This window comes from Musa acuminata, chromosome BXJ1-3 (genome assembly GCF_036884655.1).
Source record: "Musa acuminata AAA Group cultivar baxijiao chromosome BXJ1-3, Cavendish_Baxijiao_AAA, whole genome shotgun sequence".
In the NCBI taxonomy this organism is placed as follows: domain Eukaryota; kingdom Viridiplantae; phylum Streptophyta; class Magnoliopsida; order Zingiberales; family Musaceae; genus Musa; species Musa acuminata.
In genome coordinates this window covers 6,108,390-6,123,480 of record NC_088329.1, presented here as the reverse complement: position 1 = coordinate 6,123,480, position 15,091 = coordinate 6,108,390, and the positions used below count along the sequence as shown (strand labels likewise).

The 15,091-nt window shown below is 39.4% G+C and overlaps 3 protein-coding genes across 3 annotated transcripts; all 3 read left to right on the top strand.

The window, feature by feature from the left end:
* Positions 1-412: 412 nt before the first annotated feature.
* LOC135618971 (ubiquitin-conjugating enzyme E2 20-like) lies at positions 413-2,147 on the top strand. Its single transcript, XM_065120480.1, has 6 exons — positions 413-627; positions 1,096-1,123; positions 1,320-1,547; positions 1,623-1,686; positions 1,756-1,815; positions 1,891-2,147. The coding sequence occupies exons 1-6, from the start codon at positions 503-505 to the stop codon at positions 1,929-1,931; spliced, it is 546 nt and encodes a 181-aa protein (XP_064976552.1). The 5' UTR covers positions 413-502; the 3' UTR covers positions 1,932-2,147.
* A 967-nt stretch (positions 2,148-3,114) lies between these two features.
* LOC135618974 (protein DELETION OF SUV3 SUPPRESSOR 1(I)-like) lies at positions 3,115-7,412 on the top strand. The gene is made up of 2 exons (XM_065120486.1): positions 3,115-3,340; positions 7,089-7,412. Exons 1-2 carry the CDS (start codon positions 3,247-3,249, stop codon positions 7,217-7,219), a joined length of 225 nt encoding a protein of 74 aa, XP_064976558.1. The 5' UTR covers positions 3,115-3,246; the 3' UTR covers positions 7,220-7,412.
* Positions 7,413-7,852: 440 nt separating this feature from the next.
* Positions 7,853-13,110, top strand: LOC135618966 (conserved oligomeric Golgi complex subunit 5-like). The gene is made up of 3 exons (XM_065120476.1): positions 7,853-9,015; positions 9,982-10,455; positions 11,961-13,110. The coding sequence occupies exons 1-3, from the start codon at positions 7,927-7,929 to the stop codon at positions 12,870-12,872; spliced, it is 2,475 nt and encodes an 824-aa protein (XP_064976548.1). The 5' UTR covers positions 7,853-7,926; the 3' UTR covers positions 12,873-13,110.
* The last annotated feature ends 1,981 nt before the right edge of the window (positions 13,111-15,091 follow it).

The window sequence follows — 15,091 nt, the reverse complement described above, 5'->3', positions numbered from 1 at the left end:
CAAAAATATCATAGGATTTATCATTGGAAATCTCACTTCAATTTACTATTTAGTATATATGATATTTTCGTCAAACAAGATTAAATGCTTTAGTTTCATGAGTATAATAATAATAATATAATTCTTAAAAATATAAAAATTGATATGTTAAAAATAATTAATTACAGAAGTAATTAATTAGTTTGGAATGACGTCACCCTCTGCGAGTCTCCGGTGTGTTTCAGTCCGCTTGGAGAAAATAGATAACAATAACGTTTTCATCCTACCAATTTTTTATAATATTTTAAAAATTGAAAAAAGAACTAGCCGTTGGAGAAGGGGGAAATCAAGCCCCAACGGTAAGAAGACGAGGACCCCTCTCGCCCCCGATCAATCCCCCCTCTCTTTATATCAATCGTTCCTCTTCCCCCACTCCTTCTTTGCTCACTCTCTCGACGGCCTTCTCCTCCTCCTTGTTGAACTATCTCACTGATAGGAAAGGGAGAGAAGAAGGTCAGGCAATATGACGACAACGGAGAACCAAGACGTGCAAGACAACATCCCCCCCGCCGCCGACATCGCTCCTTCGGCCGCCAAGCACACGGCTGTGGCCGCCAAAGGCCTCGACGGCCAGTCTGTCCTGAAGAGGTATTGCAACTTTCTCACTCTTTCTTGGTTGCTCTTCGCGCGGCTTTTCCTTTTTCTTGAAAGATCACTCTTTCTTGGTTCATCTGCTTCCGCCATACTAGTGATTATCGTGAAGATTTGATCTTTGAGGGCGGCATCTGGTTTTTGTGATGATTTATGGCCTTGTCATGATATCCTCTCTTTCTTTTCTATCCTCTTTACTCTTTCTTGATTGATCTTCTCGTGGGTTTTCCTCCTCTTGAAGGTTCAGGAACAATCATCACAAGCACCGAAGTCGTTGTCCATTTAATCATTCTGCGTGTCGTTCATCTGTTTCTGCCACATCAACTTGATTAGTCTGTGTTAAAGATTTCATCTTTTAGGACTTTTGTGATGATTCATCGCCTTGTAATTAGATCATTTCTTTCTTCTCGATCCTTTTCACCGCATGCTGACTTCTACTCTTTTTTTTTGTCTTGATGCAAGCAGATTGCAGTCGGAACTGATGTCCTTGATGGTAAGCAAGAAGAATTTACTCCGCAATGATAGAGTTACTTAATGTTGGTCTTCGAGGAGACGTCAGGCATTATATGTGCAGTAAAAAGAACTTGGGACTTCGATCCACGAAGTCTCTCATTTCAATGTTCAGTGAACCTTATGGTCGATGTGTTCTTGACGATTCTATTTGCATGCTTGCTTGTTCTCTTCTTCAGATGTGTGGGGATCCTGGGATATCAGCCTTTCCAGATGGAGACAACATCTTTTGCTGGAAAGGGACCATCACTGGTAGCAAAGAGACAGTTTACGAGGGCATGATCTACAAACTCTCCTTTTCCTTCCCTACTGATTACCCATTCAAGCCTCCAAAGGTGAAGTTCGAGACTGCCTGCTTCCATCCAAATGTCGATATCTACGGCAACATCTGCTTGGATATACTTCAGGTTTGGAGATGAACAAAATCACCATCTTTCCTCCTTCGTATTCCTCATGGTCTGATGAATGTTTCGGGTTAACAGGACAAATGGTCATCTGCATATGATGTGAGAACCATACTGCTGTCAATCCAGAGTCTGCTGGGGGGTAAGCATGAGGTTTGCTACATAGAAGAGTTGCTTGATTATTTTCCTAATGACATTATTCTTATTTCAGAACCAAACAATGAGTCTCCTCTCAACACCCAAGCAGCAGCACTTTGGGTCAATCAAGAAGGTGAGGAAAGTGATGCAGTCCTACCGAAATGGTTCTTCATTTATTTCTCTAAAAATTCTTCTTTGTCTGATGCAGAGTTCAGGAAAATGGTGGAGAAGCTGTACAAACCAGCCTAGTTCATGGAACTCTGGCAAACTATATACCAGCAGCCCCAAGTTGGGGAGATTCATACTCAATTCTTCCATGCACCCCTTTGGCTTTCTTGCTCCGCATTTGTGTCACTACTGAGCTGCTTCTCTTTCATATTACAGCAAAATAATGTAACTTTTGTTGATCTAAAAAATGCTGCTTCTCTTTCTTATTATCCAATAATATCTCATTTCGAAGTTTAATTAGTCCTGCCAGTCAGTTTCCCTTAAAGATCACAGCACAAAAACTTCTCTACTGTAAATGGAGCTCTTGTTTTATCTCCAAAGAGTTTGAACATTTTCTATTCTTTTGCGAATCTATATTGGGCTTCTTTAATCCACGAGACAAAAGGGTCCAAGATTTATGAATAATACTCTTTAGAATTATTTTGCACATAATTTATGTATAAATCTTGAATAGTCTATCAATAAAATATATATTTGTATATAATATAAAATGATGGATAAATGTAAAAAAAAGCTTTTGAAAAATACATTACAAGATTTTTGAGTTTGGGCTGACAATCCACATATTTAACAATTCACAGCTCATCCCTTTTTGACAGGTGATTAGATCTATAGTAGATTATTGTTGTGATTATTTGGAAAGAATTTAGATATTATATTGTTAGGGTTTTGGACAAAATATTAAGATATATATATTTATCATTCTCATATTATCTTTAGTTTATCCCATAATTTTTATTTTTCTTGGAGGAATTTTTCACATAAATCTTGATATTTTATTTGATAGTGATTCTATTTAATTTCACTGCATATCATGACTTGTTAATATTTATTTTTAAATTCTTATCCCGTGATTGTTACAATTAAAAATGATTTAACTAAAATATGCGAGAAAACCCTTTCTATTCCTAGTTTTAACAGCTTTTGGGTCCAAGAAAATGTGCATAGTACTATTAATGTGCAAAGATCCCACGCGATCTTTTTCCATTATCTCACTCGTCCAAGCTGTTTACCGTCTGATGGAGAGCACCAATGGCCACATGTGGATCCCACAGGAGCCGTTAAGTTCTCCAATCACAAGGCTGGTAGTGGCCGTTAAGTTATCGAATGGAACCCTCGTTTTTTCTCACCCACGTGTTTACCGTGTGACGCAACGCACCGATGACCAAATGTGAGTTCCACAGGTGGGCTGTTCACCTTCGCCACTCAGAAGGCAGGTAGCACGTTTGGGTATTATAGTTCAAAAAAAGGAGGGCTTTCTGGCCCTCTAAAAGTCGATCGGAACCCTAGTTTACAGTCGTAAATCTGCAGGCGCGCTTCTCGGTTATCTCGCAGAATGGCGACGGAGGCGAAGCCTGCTGCTGCCGAAGATGTTAAGATGGATCTCTTCGAGGACGACGACGAGTTCGAAGACTTCGAGATCGATCAAGGTAACATAAAGCTGATCTCTTCTCGGTATTGTTTGGTAGAAGCATAGGAAACAACACTTGAAGACATAAAGCCCTTTCTTTTAGCAGATTCGTATGATGCATCTTTCAAGAATCCGTGAGTAGAATCAGTTGTATGTGTCTCTTGTCGACATCGCCGCTTAGATTTTCGAATTAACGAGTGACACAAGGAGGCATGATATGGTAGTTCATATCATGTCCTATATTTGTGATCTTTAATTCTCGTCCTAAGCATTGGATTCCATACTGCCAACACCAAGCTCTGAGGGTATTGATCAGCATCTAAGGGAAATTTCTTACTTGATTTCATGTTGCACGACTGCCTTTATTCATGTCTGGAGTTTATCTTCCAAAGTAGTGGTAGATTGGGTCTAAATCTCAGAACAGACGAATTTCGGATCTTTGCAATCACACATTTTCAGTACTTAGGGTACCCTACTGTTTGGAGTTATCCAATTCTTGAAAAGGCCAGACTTAATCTGTTTACACAGCTCTAGGATGCTAACAATATTCGTTTAATGGAAAATACACTAGCTTTCCCATGGGACCAAATTCTTCTTTGTTCATTGATGCTTGAAACACGGGAATGAGAAGCGATGCATCTCATTGTCTTTTTTTCCCTGTAGGAAGATATAATAAAATTATCATGGACTTGCATTAGTGAGGCAAGGAAGAAGAGTGATGACAAGATGAAGGGAAAGATCATGTGTCATACCACAGTTGTGGATTAAGGCGATAATGTTAGAAGGGGCACAATTTATATGCAGAAGAGAGACTGCTTGTTAAGTGAAAATACTTGAAGTTTGAATGCCTCTGATTCATTCTAGGAGAATTCTATGACTGATTAGCTGTCAATACCTGCTGGATTGGTGAGATTCTTGGATAATGTGGGTGTAAGTTGGGCAGAAAATATAGGAACCTTATTTGAAATACAATTCTCTGTCCTCTGTAACTTCATTTTTTTCCTTACCGTGTATTATTAATACGTGAGCTGTATGATCATATGTAATTCTTACTAATGGAACATCATCATGCTAGCTTTGTTTTTTTACTTGTTTTTCCAATAATTTGTTTTTTCAAAGGATGTTTGATCCACTGCTCTTCTCTTTGCATGAGGTGATTTTGAATGACCTTTTTGCATTCCCCCATCTTCCAACGTAGTGGATTTTTACCAGAAGGATACTGAAAAGTAACTCTACAAAATAATATTTCCATGTTCTTTTTCTTTATGAACATCAAGAATTGTTTGTCCTTTTTTTTCTGAAGTATGTGGTTACATATGCTGAGTACTTGCATGTGCATGGTTCACTTGTTGCCACTGTTGTCGAAAGCGCTAGGCAATATAAAGCACAAAGGTTCCTTTTAGCTCTAGGCATTAGTTACTGAATTAGGCATTTGCCTGAGTAAAATAAGGCGTGATAAAAAAACTATGGGAGTTTATTTATGTAACAATAATCATTAAAACAAGAACTTGGCTCAAAATGAGTTTTATATTATTATGTATGCATGATGGTTATCACCAAGGCACCAAATCGCATAAGCATAAAGTGTCTCTTAAGTAGTCAATCAACAAATGATAATTACACCAGTTCATATATAAATAACAAAATGAAAGACATTTAAATATCTTTCAATCCAGGAGTTCTAGTGGTTGTCAAGGTGCATCACATCATCATCAACATCATCATTGATATTAGCCTCTTATTCTATTTCCTCCTTTTTATATTTACTATCCTTGAACTTGATGTTTGCACTCATAGTCGATGCCCTTTTTTCTTCAACTATAGTTTCCCTTGCTAAATCACCCTGTATTTAAATGTGATCATCAAATATTAAATCATCTTGTGTGTTGGACATGTTAGCACGCTTATCCCAACAGATTGTTCATTTGAATCATCAATATCATCTAGAGAAATAGGATGAATAATTATACACAAATCGATGTCAGCCTCGAGTGCTTGATTTTGCTGAATACACATCGAAGTACTTGAATTGGTATCTTTTATTTTTATGAATTTGTTGGATGAATTTAATACATTAGGGAATAGACAGAAAACCTTATGTGTGGGTGTCAGCGAAAAATCTTGTTAGGCTAGAAGCTCAGGCGAGTCCTAGGCAAGTGTCTGATTGTCCAATGCCTCAAGCGAGATCTTGTTAGGCTGGAAACTCAGGTGAGCCCTAGGAAAGTGCCTGATTGTCCAATGCCTCAATCAGGGTGCTTGCCTAGGCATGGCCTACGTGAGTGTTTGAGCGCTTTGACTTTGCCTTGCCTCACCTCGCCTCGCATGAGTGCCTATGAGAGAGTATGAACACCTCTTAATAACACTATTTGTTGCATGTTCCAGAAAAGATTTTACATCTAAATTTGGTTTTTAAAAACACAGTTAAATTATACTGGGTAGTTAAAAAATCATCTCTGTCCTTGGATTTTTTAAAATAAATATTTTGGTAATGCACCTTATCTGTCCCTTTAGATCCAACAAATATCTTTGTTTCCTTGGTAAACCAGAGAGAGAGGAGGCCTCTTTTTCTCTTCTCATTTGTTCATGGGTTTCACTGAAAATAGCTGGTACCCGGTAATAATATATGCTTCATGGGTTAATTTTTACTACATACTGAATTTACTTCCGAGCTCATGGTTACATCAGAAAACGAAAGATGCTAACCTTTCTGAAATATACCAAATTTATTTTTAAATCAAATTAGAACGGCTACCTTAGAGCCAAATTGAAGTGCTTAAATTCTCTCCATTCAGCATTTTCTTTTCATGTTTGATGATTTCATCAAGTATCCTTGTAGGATGAGTCACATGAACATCATTAGCATGGTGGAGATGTAATGTCACTTAAAAAGTTCAGAGCAAACAGTATGGTGCATTGATTGTAGCATATAACATCCTAGTGTATCTTATGTTGTCGTCAATAATTTGGTATGTATTGGTCATGTTTTTTTTTTGTGTTTGTCTACAATTAGTTCGTTAGTTGATAAATTGACAATATTGTGGGAAATCAAAGATGTAGTGAGGAAAAATAGTGCTTCTCAATAAATATCCTTGTTTTTTTTATCTAGGCCATACTGCGATATCTGTGAAAATGCAATTGCTTAAATGGGTTAGCTGGTCCACTTATATGGAACTGTTAAATCCCACTTAGTGCACCTTGTACTGCCTCTTCCACATGAAATGGGAATTTAGACTCCTACTGAGCATCCAGCTGATTCCTTTTAGGAGTCGGGCTGAGGTATAGTGATCTTAGATCCTGATGCACTGGTCAAGTTCTGGGCTGGTGCTGGTGTTATTTGCAACAAAAATGCTCCGCCCTTTATTCCATTTTTGCCGACTGGCTCCAGATATCTTTATTTTGTTTGTTTTACCAACTAAATGATGCCCAAACTCAAATTATTTAATATGTTAACTTGAGATTTGAAGTTCTAAAAGTTGTAAGTTCTGAAAAAAGGCATTACAAGATCTATCTAATTTGCATCACAGTTAAGTGGATCATACCTCGATGTAATACATATTCCATTCTTTTACTCAACATTTTCTATGAAGTGCTTGAATTAAAAATATCACTGTCGCATCTATATCTTATATATTTGTTTTATTTTCTATAAAGACAATTTTTCTGTGTATTTTTAGCAGTATACATATTGCTTGAGTTATAACTAAGTCAATAGTTGGAAGAGGGATGAAATCTTTGATCTTTATGTCAGTCATTTTGATCGACTGCAGAATGGGATGACAAGGAAGAAGGTAAAGAAGCCCTGCAGCAGTGGGAGGATGACTGGGATGATGATGATGTTAACGATGATTTCTCCCTACAGTTGAGGAGGGAGCTCGAGAACAAGTCAGCGAAGAGTTGAATATTATCATTACAGAAACTGCTTCCATCCATATCTCTGTGCTTAATCGGTACATTTGTTCGTCCATGGTTCACTGATTTGACAAGTTGGATTTTGCTGCATCGATTAGGATTTGCTTGGGCGATCCAAAATTTCCAATGAGACTTCTATCAGTCCATTATTTTGACATTTTGATAGTGACTTGTTCTATTTCTATCTAGCCTTCCATATGGTTCTATTGACATATTTTGTTTTTTTGGAGGAATTGAGACATGTTATGCAACTGCTGGATGACCCCTATTGCAATGGCCAATCAAGTGATCCATTGCTACATTCCTGCATGGTCCATTCGAAATGTTGCTTATGAAAAATTATTCTAAAGCAACAATTAGAGGTTGTAATCTCTCAGCTATATATATATATATATCTTGTTGTCAATATTCTCATGAACAAAGTGTTTCTATTAAAAATCAATCCAAAACTATATTAAAAATAAAAAATAAGGCCCAGGAAAATTTTTATCTTTATAAACCAAAAAAATAAATATAAAAAAGAGAAACCACTCGGTCCGTCAGTACTTGTTTGGCCTCCTTTTACGGTTTCTATTTCCCACCCATCTTACTACTACTGCTAGTACGTATTCTTCGTATTTCTACTGCTGTAACTATTTACACAAACTCTGACAGAGGAGGAGGCCGAGATCTGGTGGAATCGGCCCTTCTCTTTCCATGGCGTCGCCGCGCATCCTCCCTTCCTCCCCGCTCCAAAAGCTTGCCACCTTCAAGGACCGCCCGGCCCCCACCACCGCCGCCTCTCCCCGACCGCCACCCGCCCCCGACGCCTCCTCCTCCCCTCTCGACGCCTTCGCCTCCGACCCCGTCTTCTCCGCCTTCCTGTCCCCCGACTTCGACTCCGCCCGCTTCTCCTCCCAGGCCCTCAGCTCCGGCTCCGCCGCCGCCCTTGCCGAGTCCCTCCAGGACGCCGTCCACCTCCTTCAGGGTCACCTCCGATCCGAGGTCCTCGCCCGCCACCCCGCCCTCCTCTCCCAGCTCGCCTCCCTCCGCTCCGCCGAGTCCTCCCTCGCCGCCGTCCGCTCCGGCGTCAACGCCCTTCAGTCCTCCCTACGCCGCGCCCGCCAAGATCTCGCCGAGCCTCGCCGTGTCGTCCGCACCCACACCCTCCAGCTCTCCAACCTCCACGCCGCCGCCGACCTCCTTGCATCTGCCGCCCGCCTCTTACGCCTCTCCCGCAGGCTCCGCGATCTCGTCGCTGTGGGGCCTTCCGATCGCCTTGACCTCGCCAAGGCTGCGGAGATGCACCGTGAGATCGAGCTCCTCTACCAGGAGCGCGGCCTCTCTGGGATCTCCGTCGTCGAGGAGGAGATCCGTTGGCTCTCGGAGACCGGGAACCGGCTGCGTGCCGAGGCGATGAAGGCCGTCGAACGGGGCATGGATGAGTCCAACCAGAACGACATCTGGTGCGGCCTCCAGGTGTTCTACAACCTAGGCGAGCTCAGATCCGCTGTCGACACCCTCGTCAGCAAGTACAAGGGTGTGGGTGTCAAGAGCGTTGGCGTGGCGCTTGACATGAAGACGATCTCGACATCATCAGGGGGTTTTGGACCCGGCGGGGTGCAGAGGAGCGGGACACCGCAGATTGGGGCAGGGAAAAGGGCTGCGGAGGCTCTGTGGGAGCGGATGGGAAGGTGCATGGACGAGCTTCACAGGGTTGTGACGGCGGTGTGGCAACTTCAGACCGTGCTATCGAAGAAGAGGGTGCCATTCACGCAGGTCCTCTTCCTCCATGAGGTCTGGCAGGTGAGTTGATTTCTCTCTCGGATCAGGCCATTTCTCCCGAGCTTTTGATTGTGAATTTGGCTTGTTTATAAATGCTTTTAGTAGATCAATCTGCTTACTTCTTTATCTGTTGCATCTCACGACCTTCAATTATGAAACTGTCATAAAATTGGCAAAATTGTTGCGCTTACTCCTGTGTTGTATGGTTATTGTGGATATCTTAGTTAGTAAAGTGTCTTCTGATCCTGCGGCCACTTCTGTGGTCATGTACTGTTCAAAACCTGCCTACGTATACCTCTTTTGTAGGAAAAGAAATCCTTTTTGCATGTCTGTGTTGCCTCTGAAATTTTTACTATAGTGTTCCAATCAAATGCATAATTGATATAAAATCAATTTTAGGCATTTTCTTCATCAGATTGAACTAGACAAAGTCAATTGCACCCTTTTATCTGTCTCTAGGTCTGACCCTGCCAGATTAGTTGATCCAACCTTTGGTGTGAAATTGAGTTTGATAAAAACTATCAACCTGATCTCAGTCGGGGTGTCTTGTTATGCTATTCACAGAGAATGTCATTCAGAAACTTGAAATATAAAACAAGTGGTTAACTAACACTTCCCCCTTTCGTCTTTATTGAAGCAACAAATCTTCCCTGCCTCATTCCTGATGTCGTTCTTTATGCTTCCATTTTGTTCCCTTCTCTAAGCTGAATTCTTTAAATATGTAATAGACTCATCAATTACCTTTAAAGTAAGGTGCAGACTCTGCAAAAATACCTTTGTTGGTCCCGAAATTTGACAAGAAGCTTTTAGCATCTCATGGCTCTTGGAACATGACAAGTTTGTGTTGTAGTAAGTTGCACTTTCTTTTTTGTTCTTCCCGAGTTCTGTCATCTGATGGACTTCTTTTTCTAATGGATTTTAGTTATACTGATTCTTTTTGACTAATTGATTCTGAATTATCTTTTTCTCTTATTGGATGTTGTGCAGGAGGGTGATCCTCTATTAACAGATCGGGTCTGGGAAGCACTTGTCAAAGCTTTTGCAAGCCAAATGAAATCTGCTTTCACAGCATCTAGTTTTGTCAAAGAGGCATTTACACATGGGTATCCGAAGTTGTTCTCTATGATTGAGAATCTTCTTGAAAGAATCTCAAGAGATACTGATGTTAAAGGGGTTCTACCAGCTCTCAACCCTGAAGGGAAGGAACAACTGGTTGCTACAATTAACATATTCCAGACATCATTTCTAGCTCTATGCTTAAGTCGTCTCTCAGATAGTGTAAATAGCATATTCCCTGTGTCTAGCCGTGGAAGTATTCCCTCCAAGGACCAGATCTCTAGAATTGTATTGCGTATCCAAGAAGAGATTGAAGTTGTGAGAATGCATGGGCACCTTATGCTTCTTGTTTTACATGAAATTGGCAAAGTTCTGCTCTTGTTAGCTGAGAGAGCTGAATACCAGGTAAATGATTTCCAAAATCCAAGACCATTTGAATGATATCTACTTGTGTACATGTTTTTTCTTCAATGTCTGAATCTTATGCTTAAGTTCACAAATGTGAATTTTGGATACCTGTGATGCTTCCATTTGTTTCTGGGATATGCAGTCGAATGTAGGTTCTAGAAATCTTCTAGTATACTACCTTGAGATAATGTTTAATTTCCTTTGTGTTTTCACTATCCAGAGTATGTCCTGATCATTAAGTTATCTGATTACTCTGTTCTTGAAGTTTTGATACTGTTGGCTTTTGGACATCGAGGAATTTAAGACAGCTGCCACGTATTAGAAAGTTCTCACTTGCTTTTTCCCATTCCTCTAAGGCTGATATAAGGGTCACATGTTGTAATCCATCAAAATTCCAGAAAAGCAACTGCTTTGTTATTTTATCTACATTCTGAAAACCTCGAGGACAAGCTAATGAGTATAATCTATAACTTAGCAGTTATGGATTTATTATGACGTGCTTATATAAGAAAGGTAGAAGTCAAGTTTGTAAGTAGGTAACCATTTTTTTTATCTCTGTCCTGTATCACAAAGTGAACTCAAAATTAAAGTTTTTGTTTTGCAAATAAGGAAAATCTACTAAGAAGCATAACATTCGATTTAATGAATCTTTTTTTGGTTCTTCATTGTTAAATGATCTAGGACATATAGACTATCAATTGGATGCATGATCATTTGCATACATAAAATCTAATAATTAGATTCATATGTGTGAAAGTATAATAAATGTAGAAATTGCAGTGAAAGACATGCCATCTATTATTTTCCCTTGATGCCAAGCCAAGTCCTGTAAAAGACAAAATTGCTTAGTCTTTACGTCTCCAGATGATTCATCACTCGTTGCCATTCATACAAAATTAGATTGTTGTGCTTCTTATTGGTTTTAGATAAATTTATTTCCTTAAATGTTGCAATTTTGTGAACATGAGTGAGACTTTAGTGTTACTTTTCGTACCCAAAATCTGGATTAATTATGATTTGTCTAGTAGTTGCAAATTTAAAAAATATTGTCAGGACATGATGCAGAGGAAGTGAATTGTTGCAATTCAGCCTAATTAATTTTAAATTGAGGTCAACAGTGTGGTATGTTCTTGTTTTTCTATAGAAATTAATTTCTTAGTACTATTGAAGAGGCTAATTTAATCTGCTTTGAGCGCCAACAATTGGAATTCTAAGTAGGTCTGATTGAAGGAGATATAGCTGATAGATGTTAAAGTGATTAGATTTGTTGCAATACAATACTTTTGCTTTCATTTTTTATGCACTAGCTTTGTTTTGTTTTGGTTAGTCTCAAAGTAACTCAAGTTTGAGGGCTTATGGGATCGACCATTTCTATTAGATTTGGTTGTTGATTGACTAATAACGAGTAGGACTATCTGAGGGTATTACATAATCAACCTTCTTTTGCTTTAGTTAATTTGTCAGAAGTTTCATCTAATGCTTTTATATTTTTTGACTTTTAGATATCCACTGGTCCTGAAGCTCGCCAGGTTATGGGTCCTGCAACTGCAGCCCAAATCAAGAATTTTTCCCTTTGCCAGCATCTGCAGGAGATCCATGCACGCATTACAAGCACTACATCTTCACTTCCAACCATAGCCTCAGATGTCCTGTCACCTTCGCTTGGTGTCATCTATGGAGTTGCATGTGACTCAGTAACCTCATTATTCCAAGCGATGCTTGATCGCCTGGAATCTTGCATCCTGCAAATCCATGATCAAGACTATGGAGCTGAGGGGATGGATGTGTCCATGGATAACAATGCCTCTAATTACATGGATGAGTTGCAGAAATGCACACTTCATTTCCGGAATGAGTTCCTGTCCAAACTTCTGCCTTCTTCTGCTGCTCGTTCTGAGACTATATGCACCATGCTAGTTCGCAGGATGGCTTCTCGAGTCCTAATATTCTTCATCCGACATGCTTCTCTGGTGAGGCCTCTTTCTGAGTCAGGCAAGCTGAGGTTGGCAAGGGATATGGCAGAGCTTGAGCTCGCTGTTGGCCAGAACTTGTTTCCTGTCGAGCAGCTCGGTGCACCATATCGAGCACTTCGTGCTTTCCGGCCTGTCATCTTTCTGGAGACAGCTCAGCTTGGAGGGTCTTCACTTCTCAAGGATCTGCCACCAAGTGTGGTACTCCACCACCTGTATTCTCGAGGCCCTGATGAGTTGCATTCACCATTGCAGAGGAATAAGCTTACACCTCTTCAGTACTCTCTCTGGCTTGATTCACAAGGTGAGGATCAGATTTGGAAAGGAATTAAAGCAACCCTTGATGATTATGAGATAAAGGCCAGAGCTCAAGGAGACAAGGAATTTAGTCCCGTGTATCTGCTGATGCTTCAGATTGGTTCATCATTGACTGAGAACACTTAGTGTCAATAGTGAGATTTGATATGATTTTCCATGAAGTTGTTATGATAGAGGCATACCCATAAACATTTTTCTTTGATTTTGAAATGTTTTGTCTGCCCATTTCCTACATGGATCGCCATCATAGTGGCTCAGTTCTGGTAGTTGGCAAGAAATTTCAATGTAAATGAAAATTTCTGGACCTTTGCTTTTATATATAGGTTTTACATGGTCTTAATTCCATGTTAAGGTTTCTTCAGAACTTGTGTTCTCTGGTATGTTAATTGCTTTTACATCTTCCATGTAGTGGATTATTTGGCGTGATTGTTGTTCAAAAATTTTCAAGCACATCAGATCGATTTTGGTTTTTACATAACATTACAGTATATTTTGTCGTAGTTATGACTCAGATTATATTTATTGTCATTTTGTATGCCAATTTTTATTATGAAAGCTTGTCATTATTGTAACTTAGGTGGTTGTAAACTGAGATGGCAATAGCCTTTTTTCATGCCATGGACAAAAGCAATTAGTTTGCAGATGCAAGGCATGTTCACACTCTGAGAGCAGCTGAGATCCATGCTATTCTCCAACCAGTTTAAGTGCATATATATCTCCTTGCAAGCTTTTGTTCACTCTCAGAATGGCGTAAGAATCAACTGCACAGTTGGAAGAGACATGTGAAACAAATTTGCTACATCATGACATGGCCACTTCTAGTTATTTGCATTGTTGTTATTTCCTTTTTTTACAGGCTGTGTTAAATTGTCGTTTAAAAAACTGCCAATGGTGAAGTTTGCTTCCTACCTCTCTTCTTTTCTCTGTCTGTTGTTCGCTTCTACACTTGCCGTTGTCTACCAGTACATGTCGACTTTATTTGTGTTTTGGAGATTGTTTATGTTGTTGAGACCGTGGTTTGCTGTTGGGAAATGAAGCTAGCTATACTTATGCTGTGTAGAGGATGTTCCTTTTCCCTTCAGTATACTTTCCCCTATATGTTGATCCTGTAGTTTGTTTCTTTGGCAATGTTTGTTGTTTTTTGAGCATATTGGATTTCTTTTCTTTCTTTTTTATCCTTCAATTCATGCATCTTAAAATTCTTAAGCTTTTATTGCATATTTTTGTTCTATTTAAATATATTCTCTTTTCAGACACTTGGTTCACAAAGATACCCTCCATTGGCTTTATGAAGAGGGATAAAACAAAACAGTGGTTCCTCATTTTCTAGATTGTTATCCTCAATCATCTTCCTGTTGCTTACTGGTTGTAAGTTTATCCGATGTCTATATTTTACTTTTTTATACTTCAGTTGTTGGTCATTCAAAGTAAATATTGTTGTCGTAATATATTGTTTGTTTGCCTCTAGGAGCTCCTCCAAGAAGCTTGACTCAAAGGAAGCGGGATTCTGCTATGAACTCCAATGTGCCAGTTTTGGAAGGTCAGTCGATTTTTTTTAGACAAAAACATAGCCTTCAGTTCAAATATATTAACAATCACTTATCAGAAAAGTCCAGTGCTATATATCTAACCATATTGTATGGCATGGTTCCATACAAAACCCTCAGTTATTCAAGTGCTTAATTTGGATTTGTTCTTTCAACATGGATTTGGGAAGAAGGCAGGGTCTCTCAAAATCAAACTGAAACGAAACTCAGTTTCATTCTTCATTTCAACCTGTCATGCATGACAGTGGAACCAGTCAATGTCTAATGCAAGTGCCCATGATGGCTGGACATGTGATGTGCATATACTTGCCAAAAGTTCTGTAGTTGAATTCTTCAAGGCAGATGGACCAAGTTAAGACAGAAATTGTTATGATATAAAAGGAAGGAATAGTTATCAGGAGTATCATTTTGACTTCAAAATGATATCAGGGTCAATTTTATTTCTCTGTTAAGCCTGCTCTTATCACCTGCATTCAATTGCATTGGATTATAAAGCTTTGAAACACAACAAAGTGATCAGAATTTATGATGTTAGATGAATTTATCTTATTGAATTGGATGTTGTCTATGGGGATGAAGGGGAAGTGGATATGAAAGAAATCGGTAGGATTTGTCAAGATGTCTCATGATTCCCATACATTGGCTAGTTTGAAATCATTATTAGGGGTCTTCCTGCTCTTGTCATAAGCTTGAATTTGGGTTTTGCTGGTGTTCTGTTTACAGAATAACAGGATTTAAAGGTGTCTGCATCACTGCTACTTTTGCTTCGAAACATTCATCATAGATGGTTCTCAATGT